A 23,487-nucleotide genomic window follows, 5' to 3' on the forward strand; every position below is an offset into this window, starting at 1 on the left:
ATACTCGCATTGTATTATTAGCGAAAGTCATTTATCGATGATTAGTGCTAAATGTATATTCTTGTAGTCCCAAAAACAATCTACATAACGACTACATATCTTATGGGTTCATTTTGATTTGATTATGAAATGTGATTATGACAAGAAAATCCATAATAAAACGTATTAGCCAATTGTAGGTATCGTGGGCTTTTAGTTCACTTAAGGGGACCGGGACCCCAACAGAAGTTCCTTTCGTTTTTATAAATTTCTAAGAGATAATGGGCCTCTAGCATCTATTATAGACCTTCTAAACAAGAAAGACATTTTGTTTTTGTCCAACAAAACAAGAAGTACATAATACTCTCTTTGTCTTCGCTTACCTTTTTTAAGAGATAAAAAGATTACATGTAGGCTGTAGCACATATCAGAGTAAGAGAAGCATTATTCCGGGGTCGAACCGTCGAAGTAATATTTTTCGGTGGTGTAAATTAGACTTAATTAAAGCATAATAACAAATTAACATGACTAAATCAGTTGAAGGTCTTTGATCCGACAGAGTAAGCACTAAAAACCATCTAACACCTAACCTAATTCTAATCTTTGATTAGCTTCCATGACTAATACAATTAACAATTTATAGATAATATACTTACTACTTCAGATAGTTATGGCAAATTAAGCAATTAATTAAATCTTTCAGATAGAATGAAGTGTACTTGTCTTCCTCATTCTGGATATTATATCCACGGAGAAAGTAAACCAAACAAGAAAAAGAAAATTCTGATACGTATATATTATTCATGTCCTATCACTCATTATCTTCATTAATTATCGCTCCTTTATTTTGCCATCTTCCTGATTACACCCTATATTTAATGTACTTCGAAGATAGATTTGCTTGTTTAATTACTCGGTAAGAAAAGTCGAGCCGTTTATTTTCCAACATCACTTTAACGAGTATAGTAGTAGTGGTTGAAGAAGGAGGGTACGATTGTTGGCCACTTGAATTGTCCGTGACGAAGAATCTACGAGTATTATAGTATCATTTTTGATAATAACATCATTAAACAAGTGATCATTTTGACCAAAGCAATTAGATATTTATTTTCATCCATTTATTAAATAAAATATTATCAGGAAAAGATAAGCTTTTTCTAGAGACGGTACGAAATGTCTCTTCCTCTGGCACCACGCGTTGGCATCATGTATGGACACCATCAGTTATAATATTATTGTCAATTGGGGAAAACATGATTTTTTTTCTCCAAAAAACATGATTTAATTTTACTGTTCATTCCAGAATTGTTGTTCAAAAATATTCTTTTGCTTGCTAGTAGTAGTAATGCAGACATAATAAAGAATTCAAAGAAAAAATGTAAAAATAAATTCATGAAAAGTATGTAACACACTAAATCCTCGTATATTATTACAAAAAGCATGAATTAGATTTTACCAAAAAAAAGGCATGAGTAAGAGATTAACATTAACGTCCTTGAATATTTAAAATAGATCTGTGTCAATGTTTAGTTTGTAGTTCCTAAACTAACTGTATATCACACTAAAGAAAATACAATTCCATAGTTATGCTAGGTTTTCCGAAAACATTTATATTTGAATTGTGAGATAAGATTTCAAGAATTAGAAGACGTAACCTGTAAGGCTGTACACAGTTGTGGGAAACGAAAAAATAGTGGAAAGATTAAATGACGTTAATTGTAAATCATTTTCTTAAAAGTTAAATCATTTTAAGTTATGATAGTTGAAGTTCTATAAACTAAGATAAGTTAACAGGACAGGGTTCAACTCTCTTCTAGTATGAGATTACTAACTCCACACGTGGCCACGCGGATATGGGTCCATGCTTACGATCCATTTGAATACCCGGGAGAAGGTCTATCCGTGGGCTGCACCTCCCACCCGGAATTAGGTCTGTGTCATTAATTGACCCGGGTTTAACCTTTTTTTTTTTCAAAAAAAAGATAAGTTAACAGTCTTGCAAAGAATCCTAGGATAGTATGCATGTCAAAAATATACTCCTCTGGTTTTTAATAAGTGTTATTCTGATAATTTTCGCGGATTTTTTGTTTATAATAGAATAATATTGTATATCCCAATTCAATGCATAATTAATTAAATAAAAATTTATTAGTTGTTCAGAAGGTTAAAATAGATTTAGTATACAAACTTGCATTAAAATTATAGAATAACATTTATTTTGAAAAAAAAAACGTAAATAACACTTATATAATGAAACAGAGTAAATATTAATATGGGTTACAGTTGTTTCACAGAACCATTGCGTTACCGTGACTTTCGTTGTTGAGCAAAACTTTAGTGATACACAACGTTTACTCCATGAGGAAACAATCTATTTTCACTCGTTGCGTACATAGGGTAGATTTTTTTTCTCTCTTTGTTGCTAAAAAAACAAAGGGTATGTCTTGCGATCAAATAAGAACAAAACAGTTTGCAAACGTGACACCATACCCTAAAAATCTTTATTGATTGTAAACATATAAGCAGAAAACTTAAATACACGCGGCAAGTCGAGGAGCTTGCAAAATGTAGTTCAAAAAAAAAGTCGAGGAGCTTGCAAATATAAACAAGACATGGAACCGTCTTTTCCGAAATTAAATAAACTTTTCTTTTAAGAACTTTGTCCTCTCCTACGGCTACGGCTCTTATAAGAAATGCGATATTTATGTTGAGCTCGACACGTCTGTCCTCTTGCTGGACAAAAATAGTCAGGCACCACCATAAATCAACAGCCACGTCATCTTTCTGTCAACTTTGATGTCCCAAAGCAAAGATCTCTCATTCTCTGATTACAACTAGTTGGCTCAGTGGCCGAACTTGATGGTTTTGATCGCAGCTTCTCAAAATTTTCAATCTAATTTACATGTTTTTTCATAGATATGTTGAGAGAAATTCAAATGAAATGACATCAAGATTTTTATTTTATTTTTACTATGTAGAGTATTTTTCATTTCTTCCATGGATCAGATTAGTACTAAATAAAACTAAGGGTCACGCCTAGATGACCCAGTTTAATTGATTATTTGTATTAATTAGGCAAAATAATCTCCACAAGCAAGGTGAACGTAAACCTTAAACTAATCACAAAAGCAAGAATAAAAGCTGGTTTTCACATTACTAGTACTGTATTTGTTAAATTATTATAGTTGTCTTACCGTGAAGAAAACGAAGTCTATGGACTATGATCTTGTTTCCCGTTTGAAATAAACAAAAAAAATCTGGTCATCTGTTAATTTCTGTATGATGAGCGTAATTTTTTTCTTTGGAAACAGTAAAACATAACAAAAATTTATTTTGAAATCTAGATTCCTGAAGAATTATTCAGGCGCTTTTTTTTGTTGAAACATAAAAACTTCACAAATGATTTTCCCCAAATAAAAACTTCACCACAACGGACTTGGGCATGGGCAATATGTAAGTGACAGAGTGACTTGCACGGGAGTTTTTACGTGTGCTGTAAAGGGCAACCTCGATCACTTTTTTTGAATTTTTTTTGCTTCACTATACAAATCTACATATCTAAACAGAAGGTAGTTAAAATAAACGTAAAACCAGTTATTTCCCCAAGATGTGATGAGTCTACGATGATCTTTGTTTAGTATTTTCTTATTCATCAAATAACTGAGATAACTTTGTTTCCTAGAATGTAGGACAAAGTAACTCATGTTCTTTTCACGTTTGTTTGTGCTTCCTTGTTGCTAGGGATCCATGATCCCACATTTTATTTCATGTTCCTTCTTCTATTTAAGTCAATGAAAAAAGCCAAAAAGAGGCAATGATTAATTGCCCAAAAAAGTATCTGTGTTTTTATTTTCAGTTTTAAAGCTTTGATCAAGTTCATTGCTATCAAGATGAAAAAGAGGCGTTGTAAATTCTATCACCCAAGACGATAATTTTGTAAAAATAATTTTAGAAGTAATATTATAACAAAACTTTATAAAATTATACGAGTTATCGAAAAGTAGAAGAAAATAAAAAGGTGGAAATTCTTGACAAGGAATTAGGTGATAAGTTTGCGTTGAAATGGAACTCGACTTAACAAGTGATTACGACGACGCTATAAGCAGCCAAAATCCCCCCTCCCCTATTGTTACCTGTCGACACACAAATCGTTTAGCTAAAAAGAATATAAAATTTACAAAAGTAACCTAAACTTTATATCTTATTATATACAATTGACCCCTAAACCAAAATTCGAAAAACTAATAATATCATCAAATTAAACACACACACACATATATATATATATATATATATATATATATATATTGCACACGTATATATATAGAACCAGCAACACAAAAACAGAGATTCCAAAAAAAAAAAAAAGAGGCAACAAAAATCATAAATCATCTTAGGGATGATGTCAGCAGATCCTTTCATGACCATGAAGAAGATGAAGAAGAGCATTCACAACGAGAACAATCAGAGAAGGTTTAGCGACGAGCAGATCAAATCACTGGAGATGAGGTTCAAGTCTGAGACGAGACTTGAGCCAAGGAAGATGGTTCAGTTAGCGAGAGAGCTTGGGTTGCAGCCTAGGCAAGTGGCTATATGGTTTCAGAACAAGAGAGCTCGTTGGAAGACTAAGCAGCTAGAGACAGAGTTCAACATTCTCAGACAAAACTACAACGACTTAGCTTCTCAGTTTGAGTCACTCAAGAAAGAAAATCAAGGTTTAGTCTCTGAGGTAATGTTATCTTACATGATTTAATGGTTGTATACATATAGAGCTCTGTTTTAATGGTTATATTATTGATGAGCTGTTGTTGTAACTTTTATGCAGTTGCATATACTAAACGAGGAGAGGCAGACAAAGCAGGACGAGAGAAGACATTGTTGTGATGGTCAAGGGGTGGTAACTCTAGGCAGCACGGATCATGAATCAGAAAAGGAAGAGAACAGGAGGTCCGAACCGGAGGAGGTTAGGCCGGAGATGGAGGTGTATGAGAAAAGTCGTCATGATGATGATGATGGGTACAATAACAACATCAAGAGAGAGTATTTTGTTGGGTTTGAAGAAGAAGCAGATCACTTGATGAACATTGTGGAACCAGCTGATAGTTGCTTGACATCATCTGATGACTGGGGCGGTTTCAAATCAAATACTAATCTCTTGGACCAATCCAGCAGCAATTACCCATGGTGGGATTTTTGGTCATGAACAATATAAGGTCTTAATAAACATATAAGATGAAGAGAAAACTATGTACTTTTAGTCTTTTGTAGACTAAAAAAGATCAAGAGAGAGCGAGATAATGGATAAAAACTCAAATCAAAATTTACAAGTCTGCATCACATGATATAGAGGTGTTAGGTCAAGCAAATGACTCGTCTGTATAAATTGTGCTAGGAAGAGTCGGTGTGTTCTCTTAGTTAATTAGTCTTTACAATAATGTAGTAAGTACTCATCATGCTTTGTAGCTAAGTAGTTATAAGATTTGATTTAGATGAAATAAAGGATCGAAGGCGAAGAATCATCTATGTAATATATTGTTTGTGCATCATTATGTATAGACCAATACAAGAATTAAGTTGGGTTTTAGTGACAAAACATTGATATTAGGAACACGAGAAGAACAATGGCACCCAGTTAAAAACATCTTCTTAACTCAGAAAGGTTTAAGCACATTTTATTTAATCAAAGCATATATAAAATTTTGAAATAAAGATATGATGTCCAAAAAATTGGGTTTGATTATGAACGGAGAGATAAATCAATCGACCAAACCATGCAGACTAAAATACATCGCGGAAAACGCTTGTTCGAAATCAACGATTAGATACAATTTACTCTTTGATGTGTATATATCATCTGTGATTAGAGCATTAGGAGGCCATAGCCAGGATGGCCTTCTCTCAATCTGTTTTGCCAATAAAGCCTAAGGGTTTGTTTTTAGTTCTTATGCAAACTTTCATTGTATATCTTTTAATTGCAATAAAGTTTACATTAAAAATATATCTATCTTATTAAAACAGAAACATTGTAATGGACCTAACTATTATTTTGTAAGATTTTAAATTAAATGCACACTCTCTTGTATAGGTATATGATATCCACATGAATTCATTAATAGACTGAGACTCTTTCTTTTATTTTGTTGGTTTAGGAAATAAATGGTCCAACGTTAATTAAAAGATTTGAAATATATTCATGTTCATAATCATACGATTAGCAACTCCATCTTTTCTTTATTTAAGTTAGTGCATAGTTGCATACGATTATTGTTTAAAATTGTCCTCGGGTTCAACATAACATATTATGTACAAATATATGTACAGATACTATTTACCTCTATATTATGTAATGTGTAATATTATTAAAATTGAATTTAATACCACCAAACCTTAAGAATACATATAAACATTTCTTTGAGAATATATCTTCTCTATTAAAAAAGATGTATCATTTTTATCTACTATAAAATAGTCATATGATTATAATTTTATTATAAAATAATTTTAATTAGAATTTTATTATAAAAACAAAATAAAATAAAACCAAATTTTATTATATTAGTCTACTGTAAATGTTCATTATACATTTTTGTCTACATAAATATATAAAATACCAAAATTTTAACAAATGTTTGACTAATTATTTTATATTAGTTTAATATCTTAATAAAATTGAAATTATGTGTATATGCACGGGTCTGAATAATAATGTTAACTAGACATATAAATATAAATATAACTATTATAAAACTAAAAATATATAACACTAAAAATATTAAATTTATTTATAAAACATGTTTAATAGATTAACAAAATGACCCATAATTCTATATTTACAATTATGGGTGATTTCGCTAATAAGATATATTAGGAAATTGCCTTAGAGAATATTTGTGTAGTATATATTCGATGCATATGATTATTTACATAACATATATAGATATCTCGAATTTTACTTTCAAAGAAAATATTTTATGGAAAAATACATTCACCAAGTCATTACAATTATACATAATATCTCGGTAACCATATATTGTGATTTGGTATTTATTATAAATTACTTAATTGGTTTAGTATATATATATCGGTGGTACATTATTGTTACCCTAAAATTAAATATAAATACTGATCTTCTACATCATCTTTACACACCCACGATCACTTCCAAAAAAATAATAATAATAAAAATGACGAAACTAAACACTTTTTGTTTATATATCAGACACATGTAATATATTAGACATCAGAATATAATAAAATTCACCGAGTAAATATGTAATAATTGTTTTTTAAATAATTAACTTTATAATGTACAAAAAATAAATTAAAAAATTTCATAACAATAAAAAAACATATCTCATGCTTCCAAAAAATATGAAAACCCGCCCGACCGGGCGGGTCATGATCTAGTTCAAAGTAAATGAAATTGTAGTCAAATAGGCGTGCGTATCTATATGAAACTTTTTTTTTTTTTTTGAGCAATCTATCTATATGAAACTTAAAATAACAGAAAGCCGCAAAAAGAAAAGTACCATTAAACTAACTCACAAGAAGCCCATTTATAAATCGAGTTTGCTTAAAATGAAAGCCCAGAGGATATGTAGTATACAACGACATCGTATCAACTGTTCGACGAAACAAACGAGGCACACAAATTTTCAAAAAGTATCTTAAAGTTCATCGCAGAAGAAGCTTATTCGAAATTAAAAAATTTTTTATTAAGAGTGTCAGTTGTATACGCCCTTGAAATACGTTTCTACACTCAAAATGTTTTTTTTTTTTTGCTAAATACACTCAAAATGTTTAAAAAGCATTAGGGATTATTTATGGTTTTAATTTTTTTTGATAATATAAGTGACAAAAAACCAGTTGATCTTAGTTCATCAAATCTAAAACTAATCACATGATATTGTTTATGTCGTTTGGTATAATGAAAAATGAAAAGTTCCACACAGTCAAAAAGTTTAATTTGATTCATATTCGAACTCTAGTTGATTAACAAGTATTCAAAGTGTGTAAGAGAATGATGCAAAGCTTTTTGGTAGGAGAATATCTTCAAGGTGAGACAGAGAGAGAAAGTTTGCATGCAAGTTGAGGTTACATAACTCCATCACTACACTTTATCAGAATCAAATCTTCACCTAGCTTAGACCGTTCGATCGAATCAAAAAATATTTTGAATTCATCGGTGCATTAGCTAAACGCTAGATTTATTTTACTCGGATCAACGTTTATTTATTAGTTGATCTTATTTCCTTTTGGATGTTAACATTCACGTTTATCTGATTTGGATAACACGAACACAAAATTGTCAATTTATTGATTAAACACCGGTCGAATGTCTACTGTGTCTAGTATTATTGGTTTTCGAGATCGATCGTACTAAATCCATGTAAACTACGATGATCGGATGATATAATTATTAGGGATAAATGTCCCACATCGCGTATTAGAATTGATCTTTAGTAATATATAAGATAGATGAGTCACTCCAGTAATTACCAATTGGTTTTAAGTGTGAAGCCCATTTAGCTTAACATGGTATCAGAACCCGATCCATTATCGATCCAGTCCAAAGTCGGTCCATCGATCCAGTCCAAAGTCGGTCCATCGATCTTTGTTCAAACATTCCGAGATTGATGCTCAGAGAGCCATCATCTCGATAGAGCATATTAGGGACAAATGTTCCACATCGGGTATTGGAAGGGATCTTTAGTAATATATAAGATAGATGTGCTACTCCATTAATTATCAATTAGTTTTAAGCGTGAAACTCATATAGCTTAACAATAATATTCAATGTGATTTTCTGCAAACCAGACCAATTTACTAAAATATATTATTTCGTGGGTGGCAATACAGCATGTCTATCTTACAGTGTAACAAAGTGTAGCAGATTCTCTTAAAAGGTTTTTGTTTTTAAAATTGAAAATTTTCATTAAAAAAAACACAGGTTGCGCCATATCTTGCTTACCCTCTTTTTCTCCTTGATAGATCTTAACTTTGGTTTAGTTTATTTCGAATATTGGGAGCATAGAAAATGGGAAAGTTAACCCTATTAAATTGTATCGACAGGTTGCCCATACATGTCTGTAGATCTTAACCCTATCAAATTGCATCGAGAGGGTTTTTTTCTTGGTAAACTTGTATCGGGAGGTTGCCCATACATATCTGTAGTTAAAAAATAAAAAACAAATTGAATATACATTGGAAAGTGTTTTTTTTATAAAGCGATCATCATAACTTAAATTTGGGTCGAGATCGTTACTTTTGAAAATGTGATATGGTGTTAGGTGTACATTAGATGGTTATAATTATTATAATTACAATATAATATTAGTAAGTCAAAGTATATATTATATTTTGTTGACAAAATAAAAAGTACAATCATAGTAGTATCGAAAAAGTTTTAATGTGACCTATATACATATCCGGGAATAAATTCTAGGCACAAATCGGATATCCGGGTTTTTGAAGGTATTTGTGATTTACTTTGAATGTTATAGATATCTAATTTTTCGATTTAATTTATTTCAAAAAAATACAGATATTCAAAAACGGATATCCGGAAATAAACAGATATTCGCGGATATTTGCGAATACTTACGGATATCACATTTGTTTTGATTAATACAAGTGATCTTAAAAGTTTGATACAAATTTATTTTGTAAAAATATTTTTTTCCATGATATAAAAGATAAAAATTAAAAGAAATAATGAATCATACATATTTGTAAATTTTTAAATTTAGTTAAAAATTATAATAACACAAAACTTAAGAAAAAATTTATAATTGTCATAAATGTTTTCTCTTAGTTTTATGTAATAGTTTTATATAAGTAATAATGTCAACATAATCTGTCAAATCATATGTTAGAATAATAATTATATAATTTTATATATTTAAATCTTTAAATATAATCAAGATATACATGTATTTATATATTGACGGATTGGATCGGATATTTGCTTCCCAAAATTTTAATATTTGTGATTTGTTTCGATTTTAATGGATATTGAATTTTAATATTTGCTTTCCTTCGAAAGCTTACGGATTTCCAAAATTTTTGGATCGAATAGAAACGAATAACGAATCGAATCAAATTTAACGGATAAAATGCTCATAGTAGACTTCCTTAGCATTCTCTCGGGAAAGAAAGAAATCAAATAAAGAACTTTGAGGAAAATATTATTTTACCATAATTTTTAAAATAGCTTTGATGTCAGCCTTAATACTATTAAAACATCTAAATACATATAAAATGTAAAATACTAAATTTAAAATAAGTTAAATACGTCTACTATTTTATATCAGTATAATCATAATGGAACATAGAATCTGTATTTTTAACTTGTGTGGAATCCTAACAAAAAGGCTGGAGTGAAGTATGTCAAAATAATATTTGTAATTATACTAAAAGAAGAGGGTTCCAGACGTCAAAAGAGAGGAGATGGTTCTAATTGATAAGAATGACTTTTGAAAATCAACCATTGATGTTTAAATTTCATCATTGCTTATCTATAGTTGGTACTAAGGCCTATCTTAAGTACGTACTATAACGTACAAATACTTTTCGGCAATGAAATATATGAGTGTATTTTTACACTCACTGATTTAAAACGCGCTATGCATTAGCATATGAATTTCTAACATCTAACTGTATATGTAGACACTTAAACAGTATCTAAGCAAATACATGTTTTTATATAATATAAATGTCAAATTATTATATGTCTATTAGTTTTATAAAAAGTAATATTTCAAATATAATTTATAGGCTGACAAAAAAACTTTATATTTACATGAGTATAGTTTAACATATATAAATAGTTTCAAATTATAAAAAAACTAAAACAAGTTTGAATATATAAAGATGATAAATCTTATAAATAATTATTTCCAAATAATTAATCTAATAGCCATAATTATATATACACATGATATTAATAATATATAATAATATTAATACTTTAACTTTTGAAAATTAATGCTTAAAATTTGTTTAGACATTTTATAATGTCTGTCTGAACGTTATTATGCATTTAACCTATATAAATCCACATAAAATTGTATACATGAAAACGAAAATGTTATAATTAATTATTGTATAGCACCTAAATGCCGTATGTCTAAACATGAATACCGTATTTTAGAATATTGATTAAACTATTGTGATATATGGTCATTGTTTGAAACTAAACTCATTAACAACATTTTAGTTTGCCCCGTCTAAAAGCGGAATCGACTACGTTCATATAGAGACATCCCCTTCAAGAAATTGTCGTTTCCATGACCCAACAAAACTATTGATGACAAAACCCGCTAATTTTTTCATGTTTTGTTGACTATCCGGTGAATACCCATAAATGTTGTGTGTTGTGGATATTAGCAGAACGTTAGAAAACAATTACGAAAACATTTTCTACCAAATCAGTTCAATACACATGCATTTATTACAATTTATATTTAAAATTTTGCATATAATTGAAAAATAATACGTTGTTATACTTCGTCAATTCCATGAATCATCTAAATTTTTGTTATGATGACCAAACTGTGTAGAAGTAGATCTACTGAAACATAGTCAAATGTTGAAATCAGATGTGGGGGGGAGGAGTTGCAATCCTTGCCAGACCATTTAATGACCAAGTCTTATCTTTGGACGGATCCTCACTGGTTTCAGACCAAAACCGAAACAAAACAAAACATATACATAAATAACCATGACAAAACAAGATAAAGCATAGGTGGATGTTAGATCAACAGACAGGCAGTTCTAATCAGAAGCACACGAGAGTTTATCTGATCGTTGTCGACAAGCACTTAGCAAACGATATATGTATATGGGACAATATGAGATTTTGTGTGTTCACCGAATCATGTGGGACCTTACATAACCATTGTGCCATTTGGTTCATCTCCTCTAATTAAGCTTGATTAGGTTAGGCGGTCGATACTATGGTAATTTCCCAGCCATTTTTCCACCGAAGCCAAGTGCATATGCCAATTAAACCACACTCACAATCTTGGCACGATCACGCAATTGGTCCCTCGAACCTCACACACGTGACATAACCAGAGAGCGAATGATCTGATAAGTCAAATCTGTAAACAAAATCAACGGATGAAAACAAAAAGCTGTTAAAGATCCACATAAAATTCATTTACCTCTGTTAAAATTAGTCAATATGCGTTGTCACGAATTTTTTTTCATGTTCAGTTCCGTTTGATTATTTGTTACAGCAAATACTTATCAGTTCGATCTAAATACCACGAAACTTCTAACACATAAATATTTCCTGTGGAATCTTTATATAAATATAAGAATATTCTAGTTTTAAACACCACGTTTTAGCGGCAGATGAATTATAAACTGATAGCAACAATCATGTGGCTAAGATAGCATTATTAGTTATCAAAGGTCAACAATATTTGAGTCATTCTACCAAAATATAAGATAATGTATATACGACTGGATAAGAATAACATATCTTATGACTTATAGTTAATAATGTTTAGTAATTTTTATATATGATATCACAGAAGAAATATTGTGATAAAATTTATAAATGTATGGTGGTAAATATTCATATATAAAATGTATAATATAAAATAGTAATTACTCTGTACTAAGTTTAGTAAACTAATATAAGTTTGACTCGTGGATTAGTAGTACCAAGTACAAAAAGACACGCTATCTTGATATTACCTGTTTACAGTTGAGTTTACTCTTAACATTTCTAGATCACGGTTAGTTAAATGACAAGTTTGTCTTGTTACATTAGAAAAATAATGAAGCGCGCAACTGTGGACAACCCCTATTGGAGAACTCATTTATCGCTCCCACGTCCATGTTAAAAAACGTATTGAGAGTTGGAAAGTGTCAAGCCGTTATAAGTTCCTTTTGTAACATTTTTTAGCCAAAAAAGAGACTTATTAATCAAGAACTCGTCAGATATTAAAATACTCAAATCTGACACGGTTACAATATATAGTACACACGGTCATTTCGTATCGGTTACAGTCAAATTAAATTGTAAAATTCTTAATATTGGTTGAGATAAACCTAGGTTTTTAAAACAAAATGTAGGCAATTAAACCATTTTCTTATTCGGCAAAACTAGTTATTACCTAGGTCTCCGTGATTCGAGTACAGTACCGATGACTTCAGTTTTAGATTTTTACTGCGAAGATACTGAATTTGGGCTCCACAAAATATGACATCACTCGAAGTAGCATAGATCCAAGGGAGTTTGAGAGTTAAGACTCACGCGCCAACGTATGACGGCGCTGAGCCGTTAAACTCATTTTCTTATTGGGATCCCTTTTCTTATTAGTCACCGTACCGGATGCTCTATGATCAACTTCAGTTTTTTTGTAACTGTATGATCAACTACAGTTGGTTGTAATCTTTTTGTGAACCGCATAACATAGTAATATGTAGGGTAGTTTTCTTTGTTTTGGCCGGTATACGACCAAAGAGGCATTATATACTTATAGTGCTTGTATCCTCTCACCATTTTCATAATTTCAATGCTATCCCTCGCTCCTCCTCTAGTTCTTAATTATGATTTATATTTTTTCTTAAACTCTAATTGCTTTATTTCAGCTTTTTTAGAACAATCAAATTCCTTGTTTACATATATAAGAAAACAAGTGACATTACTTTAAAAATTTTGGAGATTAAAAATCTAGAACAATCAAATTCCTAATACTTCGTGTAGTTGTAATATTTATATAAGTATATTCCCCCCGTTTGTTAAAAATACATATTCTAAGGAAAAAAATGTTTCAAAAAAAAAAAATTTATATTATCAATATATTTTTATTAATAATGATTAATTGCAAATTTTAAAAATATTTATATAATTTACTGAATTCTTATTGGTTTAGAATCATGAAAAATAGATAATCACATAAAATTATGCTTTCAATACTTAAATTTAATATTTTTATTAATATGTGTGAAAAAGATAAAATATGTAATATTTTGAAACGAGTATTGAAAGAAAAACTTGATATGAAAGACAACAAAAAGTTATATGTAAATAAGCAGCTAGATAATTGATTGGGATACGTCAAGTCAACTGGGTTACAAATTACTCCCTCTGTTTCTATAAGATCCATGTTTTAGATTTTTCACACTTATTAAGAAAAACATAAAATTTTAGTTACCAATGCATTGTTTTTATTAATTAACAATTCCCCAAAATTTTGAACCAATAAGATTTTAATAAATACAATTATATTTTTGGAAATATACAATTTTTCATTAATTAATGTCTTGAAAATGTAGAAAATGTATCTTTTTGAAACAAATTTTTTTTCTAAAACATGAATCTTTTAAAAACAGAGGGAGTAACAGATATAATGAATTTCATTAATACAAGCAGACTCCATGATTTACGTTTTATTCAACGGTCGCGATGATAATTAACTTAGCGTTTGCAATAAGTTAAATGATGTAACCATCACATTACACCTATTTATTACATTCTTTAGTTTATATTCCTAATCAATAAGATTCATATTTTCATTCAATTGCAATGAAAGCCACCTGTTGCAAATACAGATGTTATGCACGGTTAAAATTACAAATATTCATGTTTACAAAACCATGTAAATCATTTAAACGGTTACATTCAAAGTGGTGTTGTTGTTTTATTTTATATGGAAAACACCTTTTTGGTGTTTATTTATCAACAGATCAATGAACAAGAAGACTCTGTAACCATCTTTATCTTGTGGCTGAACGGTCTTGCTTTTTTTTTCCTTTCAAAAAAAATATTGGAATAAAAACTACAAGCACTTTCAAGTTTTCAATTTCAATTGTAAGATATTCATCCAAAAGAGATTCACAATCGTCAACGTCGATCGAGTCTGCTGGAAACAAGCTCGGCAGCTTTAATTATCTAGCTAAGTAATGGGGAATTACATATATTTTGTTCCATTGACGTATTTTACTCTATGTACACTCTTACACATATAGATTTTATTTCAAACCCTTCTAATAATAACGGGTTAAATAATCAAATTAGTAATTATGTAACTGCACATGAATACGCATTTTCAAAAAACAACTAGGAAATTATTTGATTTTTGCCTTATACATATGTGTGTGTGAAAGATTGGATTTATGGATTTATGGATTTATGATTTTTGGCAAAAAAAAAAAGATTGGATTTATGATCAAAATTCCGAAAACTTATTTGAAAATTTTATATTTATGTATGTAATGATTTTAACACATTCTTGATGATGACAAAAAAAAAGAATATTAGAACAATGAACACATTCTTGATGATGGCAAAAAAGAACACATTCTTGACATAGAGAGGGATAATAGAATAACATACAACTACAACAAATATATTATTAAAAATCCTCTAAATTATATATTCTAAAGGAAATCATATACATATACATATACAAAGAACATTAAATATCTTTTTTACAAAAAAAAAAAAAAAAAAAAAAAAAAAATATTTTTTTACAAAATGGTAACAGTTTTGTTGAGTTCTGATTATCTATATAAAGACCAAGCCATCTGCTGATCTTTAAGCCCCCACAAACCAAAATACACTCTCTTTTTGTTTCTCTCCCTTTTCTCTTCAAGCTCACATACATTCCCGTTGATCCCCCATGGCTACTGAACTCGAAAGCTCCTTAATCTTTGCCCTTCTTTCCAAATGCAGCGTTCTAAGCCCAACCAATCTAGCTCTCTCTGTCCTAGCCATCGTATTCGCATGGCTCGCCGTCTCTCTGTTCTGCTGGACATATCCCGGTGGGCCTGCATGGGGCAAATATCTCTCCCGCCGGTTAACTAACAAAACCGGTACGGTTATTCCCGGTCCAAGAGGGTTCCCTTTTGTGGGAAGCATGTCTCTCATGTCCAGCACTCTAGCTCACCGCCGAATCGCAGATGTTGCTGCGAAGTTCGGAGCCAAACGGCTCTTAGCTTTCAGCTTAGGCGAGACACGCATGATCGTCACGTGCAATCCCGACGTTGCTAAAGAGATTCTCAATAGCCTTGTTTTTGCTGACCGGCCGGTTAAGGAATCGGCTTACTCTCTGATGTTTAACCGGGCGATTGGTTTCGCACCACACGGTGTTTACTGGCGCACTCTGCGTCGGATCGCTTCGAACCATCTCTTTAGTCCGAAACAGATCAGACGTGCCGAGACGCAGAGGCGAGTGATCGCTAGCCAGATGGTGGGACTTCTTGAAAAACAGAGCACTAACGGAGTAGGTCATGTTCGTGAATTGCTCAAAACGGCGTCGCTTAACAACATGATGTGCTCTGTTTTCGGACAAGAGTACGAGCTTGATCAAGACCATAGTGAGTTACGTGAATTGGTCGAAGAAGGCTATGATTTGCTCGGAACATTGAACTGGACCGATCACCTTCCTTGGTTATCGGAATTTGATCCACAGAGAATCCGGTCTAGATGTTCCGCACTCGTACCGAAGGTAAACCGGTTTGTATCCCGGATTATATCCGAGCATCGTAATCAAACCGGTGACTCGCCTCGTGATTTCGTGGACGTCCTGCTCTCCCTGCATGGCTCTGATCATTTATCCGACCCGGACATCATCGCCGTTCTATGGGTAATTAAATTATATAAGTCCAATAAAACATGAATTTTATAGACGGAATGTGACATGCGGTAGGATAAATAAAGCATTAAAATATGTATTATCAGATTTTATTAAAAAATTTGAGTACTATAAATACTATATTGTATTTATTATGGTTATATTATTCTCACAGGAGATGATATTCAGAGGAACAGACACGGTGGCGGTTCTAATCGAGTGGATCCTCGCTAGGATGGTGATTCATCCAGATATTCAAGCAACGGCACAGGCTGAACTTGATTTAGTGGTCGGAAAATCAAGAGCTGTAGATGAATCTGACTTGGCTTCACTTTCATATCTGACGGCTGTGGTGAAAGAAGTCCTGAGAATGCATCCTCCAGGCCCACTTCTTTCATGGGCCCGTTTGGCCATAACTGACACGATCGTTGATGGTCGTTTTATTCCGGCAGGGACCACAGCAATGGTAAACATGTGGGCAATAGCGCATGATCCACACGTGTGGGTCGATCCTTTGGAGTTCAGACCTGAGAGATTCATGACCAAAGAAGGTGAGGTGGAGTTCTCGGTTCTTGGGTCGGATTTGAGACTAGCGCCTTTCGGGTCTGGTCGTAGGATCTGTCCCGGTAAGAATCTTGGTTTGACAACCGTTACGTTCTGGACCGCGGCGCTGTTACACGAATTTGAATGGGGACTGTCCAATGGAAACGGAGTTGACTTATCTGAGAAACTAAGGCTATCTTGTGAGATGGCTAATCCTCTTGCTGCTAAGCTGCGCCGTAGACGCACTTAAGGTTTTAATATTTTCATGCGTAAGGTGTTTTTGTGCGTGTGTGTGATTTGTGAGTCTGAAAGGTGAGTGACGTGTCTCCACTATTGTAAATACAATGAAAAGTAATTTATAGCTGTGTTCTAAATTTATATACGTACACTGGTACATCGCAGTTTATTTTAGTAATTAGTATAATCCTATAATATACGAAAAACATTCACTAGTTTTCTAGAACGTGTTCCTAATTCATTCTATAGCTGAGCGGATTATGTGTAACCCGCAGGTGTTTGACCCTAAAGCTCTCTGCTAGTCTACTAAACAACTCACACATTTATTTTTTAACAGAATTTTTTTTTTTTTTGAAACTAATTTTTAACAGAATTTTGGAGTAAATTATATTATAATTCAAGATTACAATCTAATATAAAATTATCAAATCTATTTCGTGGTTACGGTGAACGATCTTTCAGAATATAGTAATATATGTACATACTCTTGGAATTGTTTACCCATTCTGACAACACATGTAATCCGCGCTTCGATTTTGAAAGATAAAATAAAAGAATATCTTGACAGCAAATATTACTAAAGAATAATATTTGGCCCCATAATATTTTCATATTTTTGTTCGAATATTCAGTACTATCCATGAAAACAACAGCAACACAAGAACAAGTAAACTTATAATATAAATATTGATTTGCATCATGAAAATCGAATAAGTTCAAATGGAAATGATAAATAGAAAAAACATTCGTTAATCCTTGTATCCTTAAAATGCCAAAAAAATTAACCGACAATATAAAGGTTTATCACATGTCGAAAGTTTTTGCTAGAAATGTAGAATGTGACAATGTGCTGTTTTCATATCTTCAATTAACATATGTAGTAAGTTATTTTTCTTGTATATTACACAATTATAGTAAGTTCATTTTCTATATTTCTTATATATTACATTCGTTCCTCATCCTTATCGAAGTTGTAAATATGCCATGATTTTTCCTTCTTTAGTGTTTTTATACATGTGTATTCAACAAAAAAGAAAGAGTCTCAACAATGAGCATGTTGAATAATATTCAACTGTTGAAAGCAATGTAAAGTGGGTGTTGAACCGAAGAAAATATACGTAGATTCACAAGTGTTGAATACTTTTAACGGGTTGAAAGTAAATAAATTGGAGTCCACTTTAACATGTATTTTATTATTATTGGTTATCTTTTTTTTCACCTAATAGTTTAAATTTCATTATTTCACTGTAAAATATTTTTCTATAGAAAACAAAACTTATTATTTTTAATGATCTACAAATAGAGATTAGTTTCATTTCATTTAAATATAGGATAAAAATATATGTTTTCCTTATATTTTTATTTTATTTACTAATATTAATTTTATGAACTCGATTAAAATTATGTCATTTTAATTATTAAAACAGTGTCATTTAAATTATTTAATTTAATTCAATCAATTTTTGAATTCATATATAGCTATTGCTATAGAAATAAAAATACAAATTAGAGTGTTGAATTTTATCAAACAAAATCATTGTAGAGATAAAATTTGTGTATGTATTGAATTAATAGATGACAAAAAAGAATATGATGTTGATTGTAAAAATGTAAATTAGGGTGTTGAATCTATACAACCATTGTACATAGTTAATACGACTACTCAATGCATGCGAGCATGCCACACCCATTTTCATTAGAAAACCCATTCATTTTGTCTAGTTGATTGTTTATATAGTTAGTGATAGCAACATAAAACCTATGGTATTGAGATACTGGGATATAACACGGGCCTCATTGCTACGGCTCAGTCACATTAAGATAAATCAGACACTATTCATGGGCCAACTCATTTCTTTGAAGATGCCATTATTACAAACACACAAAGCCTACATATTATTACAGCATTATGAAACAGTGCGATGGATCTCTCTCTCAACATAATTGCTTTTAAGCTGTCTGCTTGTTGTTGTTGTAGAATCTGAGAAAGAAAGCAACGCCGAGAATCAAGAGAGGAACCAAGTATACAAGCATCTTGTTTCCAGATTCTTCTTTTGTGGTTTCAGCCGTAGATTCTTTCTCCCACGGCGGAATATATTTCGCCGTCACCGGGACAGTTGACTTGTCAACGTCACCAATATAATACTTCTTCATTGTGTCTTTCGCATCATTGCTGTGGTTCACATCGTCAAAGTCAGTGGACGCGTCCTTTCCTTCATTTTTCAACAAATCACAAGATTATTAAAACCGACAGAAAAGTTTAAAAAAAACGAACCGGACTAAACCAATGGTTAATTATACGTACCGGTGACGGCGAGTAGAACATTGTCACCGCCGGGATGTTCGTCCATGAAACTGCTGATGTCATAAACCTGTGGATTCAGTATTCACTTGTTTTGTAAAACTAGTAGATGGCCAAAAATAGAGGGTTTTAGGGAATTTTATCTTTTGGTTGAGACCTTTCCATGGATAAGAATCCAACAATCGTTCTTGCACTTATGTTTAGCCACATCATGAAACGAGATAAGCTTGGCCATTGATTACTTTCTTATGCTCTTGCCGGCTAGAAATGAACCTGAAATAGAGGACATTTGTATAAAGTTTCATTAGACTGAAACGAAATCAAGAAAGTAAGATGGTAAAAGGGAAGAGCTTACACGATTATGAACCAATATAAAACAGAGCGCAAACTTCTCGAGACCACACGCGTTCTGTTTATATTGTAAGTTGGTGAAGCTCTTGAATTTTGTTTATATTGTAAGTTGGTGAAGCTCTTGAATTTTGTTATTTCTTGATTTAAAAATACAAAATAAACTTACGGTCTTGTTTTGTCCTTTTTTTTTTTGATCAAACGGTCTTGTTTTGTCTGGGAGCTATAATAGAATAGGGTAAATAAATAGTTTTTTTTGTTCACAGGTCAAAAAAATAGTTTATTTCCCAGCTTTTGAAGATGGACAATGAACGTAGCAACTTATAGTTGACCGCTCCTTCGATACCTTACCCACAATTTATTTACAGCTAGATTAAGGAAGTGAAAGAAAAGTCAAAAAATGGCACCTACCATATTGAAACGTGAAGAATATGCCTCAAAGTGGTCAGCCACCTCAGGTAGGTTGGTGAAGTTCTTCACGTTTTAATTTTCTCAAAAACAAGTCAGGCATCATTGTTTATTTTGTTTTAGACTTTTGAGAAAGCCTCAAAGATTTCTCATCAGGCCCATAAACGATAGAAATATTTTCATGAAAACTTATAAATCTCTTTTTCCTCCAAGATCAGTGACTATTATATATATATAACTAAATTTGTGTGTACATATAAATCAAAAAAATAATTGTTATTTACAATTATTTTATGGTAAATAAATCGAAATACTAATTTTTATTTTTATATTTTTTATAATTAAATTTAAATGATATGAATATCAATGTATAGTATATCATTTTAATAAGACTATTTATTAAATAAAATTTTCTTACTCACATGGTTTTATAATTATTTGTATTTTTATAAAAAAAAATTGAAACATTGATAAGAAAAATTTTCAAATATGGAACTTTTGATATTTTATTAATTTATAATCATTTTGACAAATTCATTGAAATTTTTGAAACTAAAATTTTAATTTTTTAGTATTTTTTCAGTAAAAATTTTAAAATTTAAATATTTATGAATTTGTTATAATATATAATTTAATTTAAAAGATATATATATAATCTAATTTTTAGTATTTAAATTTCAAAATTCTTATATATATATATATATATTAATCTAATATTTATTAAATAAGACATCTTACTCATATAATTTTATGAACATTTTGTATCTTGCTATAAATAAAAACTAAACCATTGATCACAAATTTTCAAAATGAGATTTTTTACAAGATTATTAATTTATATTCATTTTAAAAAATTCAAAATATAACATATATTTTGAATTGTCTAGTTTATTTTAATAATATAGTATAAAAACAATAATGATAGGGGATGTATAAACTATTATCAAATCTTTATTATTTAAAATCATTAACTATCATATATATTTTGATCAGATTAGTTAATTCTATATATTCTATTTAAGATAATAATGAAGAATATTTTATATTAATAATTAGTTATATAATTAATTATATGAAAATGTATTATATGTTTAGATTGACGAATTTATTTTTTAAAGATTTTGAAATTGATTTTCGTGATGACATGTTTTATGATTTAAAGGTCTTAATATTTCTCTTATATATAGGGGTGTATTTGTTGGGTGAATTTTATTATTCTTAGAAAGAAAAGTCGATAATAATATGGGCGTATCTGATAGAATATGATGAAACGATTTCATGATTATTGTTTGACAAAAGGACGTTACAAATTATATAAAAATTCCGTTGCAATAAACGGATCAAGACTCCATGTGAGTGAGAAGGTCATAAAAAGATTAGAGAATAATCATAAACCACTAACCCCACTCGTTTTTTTGTTCTTATTCCTTTTTTTCCTCTTTTTTATTTTTTCTTAACAAATTGAATTTATTGTAAATAGAACCCAAAACCCTTAACTTTGTTTTTGGTTTTCTTTTCCTTTTCGGAATAAATGTTACTTTTTCAGTTGGTGTATCCGCCGTCATTATTACCGTAATCCTTGACGTGGAAACCATTGCCAGAGCCAGGTTTCCGAGAGATTTTAAGATGAACACCAGGATCATGATGAGTCGCCATCGAGTTGTAAACAAGAGAGTTGTTTATCATCTGAACGTTACTGTTCATAAATGCTTTCATCGGAAGATGATGACTATTATTGGCATTATTATTAGGGTTCTTGGTGGTTTTCTTCTTCCCTTCTCCTTCATCACTGCTGCTGCTGCTGCTACTACTGCTTTGAAGTCGCCGTCCTTTCTCTCCAGTGCCGCTAAACCCCACAGAGGGATGTGGTCCTGCTCCTCCGGTTCTGTTGCCTGATGGTGAGCGTAGAATCTCCATTACAGCACCTTTGTTTTCACCTGCAATGGTGATGGCTCGTGTGCCCATTATGTTTTCGGAACCAGAAAAAGGTTGTTGACGATGAGTCCTCTTGGTGTTGTTGCCTTGATTATTATGGTTATGGCTCTGGTTATGATGATTTGGTTCTTGGAGTTGGCTTGTTTTCTCGGCCGTGAGAATGTTTTTCTGAGTGGTTTCACGTTCGAAATGTAACTGAGGAGGTGGGAGAGAGTAAGGAGAGAGTGTTCTCGGTGATGGTGCTTTTCGAAAACTCTCTGGTTCAGATTTTGTTGACCTAGTTGAATGGGCTGGACTCGGCGGTGAAGTTGGTTTTCGCGGTGGGAAAGCTTCTTGAACCTCCTTGGGAGATGGTGGCGGCGTGTATGACGACCGAGGTGGTGGCGGTGGGGGCGACGGAGACTTAGCTTTTGGTGGGGTCGGTGGTGACATGTAGCGGCTCGGCGGTGAATGATATGGAGACCGCTCTTGAGGAGGTGGAGGAGTTTGCTGACGTGGTGGGGAAGGAAGCTGACGTGGAGGCGAAGGAGGTCGTTGCTGGCGTGGAGGCGAAGGAGGTCGTTGCTGGCGTAGAGGCGAAGGAGGTCGTTGCTGACGTGGAGGCGAAGGAGGTTGTTGCTGCTGTGTAGGTGACGGTTGTTTCGGCTGTTGTCTGACTACAACCTGACGGCTAGGGTTTGTCGAGGTTGAGGTGGAGGAGGAGGTGGGTCGCTTGAGCCTTGTGATGTAGGTCTAGCGATGCTAGCGAGACGGAACCATGGACGCACGTTAGACATTATACAAATGAAATGTAAGATGTTATTAGTGTGAAATCACAATGTTACAATTACGATATGTAACAAAACGTATATAATAGACAAGTGTGTTGAACAAAAAAGCCAAAGTACAAGAAGCGTGAAAAGAAAAAAGCAAATGGAGAAGAAAGGTATCAGATTCATGCAATAAGATTTCCAGCTTGCAAAAACCACATTTTACGACTGGTATCAATCGTTAAGTGTCATTTCCAAGCTTCTCTCCTGTAATTAATTTTCACCGTTAAATCGCAAATTATTCCCTTTCGATTTATATTTTAATAATCCTTGAATTGTGTTTCAAAAAAAAAAAAAAAAATCCCTGAATAAAGAGATTAGTGTTTCCCCT

The 23,487-nt window shown here is 31.7% G+C and overlaps 4 protein-coding genes across 4 annotated transcripts; 2 read left to right on the top strand and 2 right to left on the bottom strand.

The window, feature by feature from the left end:
* Positions 1 to 4,299: 4,299 nt before the first annotated feature.
* On the top strand, positions 4,300 to 5,563 carry LOC130503974 (homeobox-leucine zipper protein ATHB-7-like). Its single transcript, XM_056998543.1, has 2 exons — positions 4,300 to 4,708; positions 4,805 to 5,563. Exons 1-2 carry the CDS (start codon positions 4,379 to 4,381, stop codon positions 5,180 to 5,182), a joined length of 708 nt encoding a protein of 235 aa, XP_056854523.1. The 5' UTR covers positions 4,300 to 4,378; the 3' UTR covers positions 5,183 to 5,563.
* Positions 5,564 to 15,539: 9,976 nt separating this feature from the next.
* On the top strand, positions 15,540 to 17,495 carry LOC108853508 (cytochrome P450 78A6). Its single transcript, XM_018626923.2, has 2 exons — positions 15,540 to 16,586; positions 16,750 to 17,495. The coding sequence occupies exons 1-2, from the start codon at positions 15,621 to 15,623 to the stop codon at positions 17,365 to 17,367; spliced, it is 1,584 nt and encodes a 527-aa protein (XP_018482425.1). The 5' UTR covers positions 15,540 to 15,620; the 3' UTR covers positions 17,368 to 17,495.
* A 1,695-nt stretch (positions 17,496 to 19,190) lies between these two features.
* LOC130494314 (cytochrome B5-like) lies at positions 19,191 to 20,287 on the bottom strand. Its single transcript, XM_056998544.1, has 4 exons — positions 20,012 to 20,287; positions 19,814 to 19,929; positions 19,660 to 19,726; positions 19,191 to 19,567 (listed from the first exon to the last, which is right to left on the bottom strand). The coding sequence occupies exons 2-4, from the start codon at positions 19,889 to 19,891 to the stop codon at positions 19,305 to 19,307; spliced, it is 408 nt and encodes a 135-aa protein (XP_056854524.1). The 5' UTR covers positions 19,892 to 19,929; positions 20,012 to 20,287; the 3' UTR covers positions 19,191 to 19,304.
* Positions 20,288 to 21,675: 1,388 nt separating this feature from the next.
* On the bottom strand, positions 21,676 to 23,164 carry LOC130503973 (proline-rich receptor-like protein kinase PERK10). Its single transcript, XM_056998542.1, has 2 exons — positions 23,016 to 23,164; positions 21,676 to 22,968 (listed from the first exon to the last, which is right to left on the bottom strand). The coding sequence occupies exons 1-2, from the start codon at positions 23,121 to 23,123 to the stop codon at positions 21,955 to 21,957; spliced, it is 1,122 nt and encodes a 373-aa protein (XP_056854522.1). The 5' UTR covers positions 23,124 to 23,164; the 3' UTR covers positions 21,676 to 21,954.
* Positions 23,165 to 23,487: the final 323 nt, after the last annotated feature.

This window comes from Raphanus sativus, unplaced genomic scaffold (genome assembly GCF_000801105.2).
Source record: "Raphanus sativus cultivar WK10039 unplaced genomic scaffold, ASM80110v3 Scaffold1275, whole genome shotgun sequence".
Lineage (NCBI taxonomy): Eukaryota > Viridiplantae > Streptophyta > Magnoliopsida > Brassicales > Brassicaceae > Raphanus > Raphanus sativus.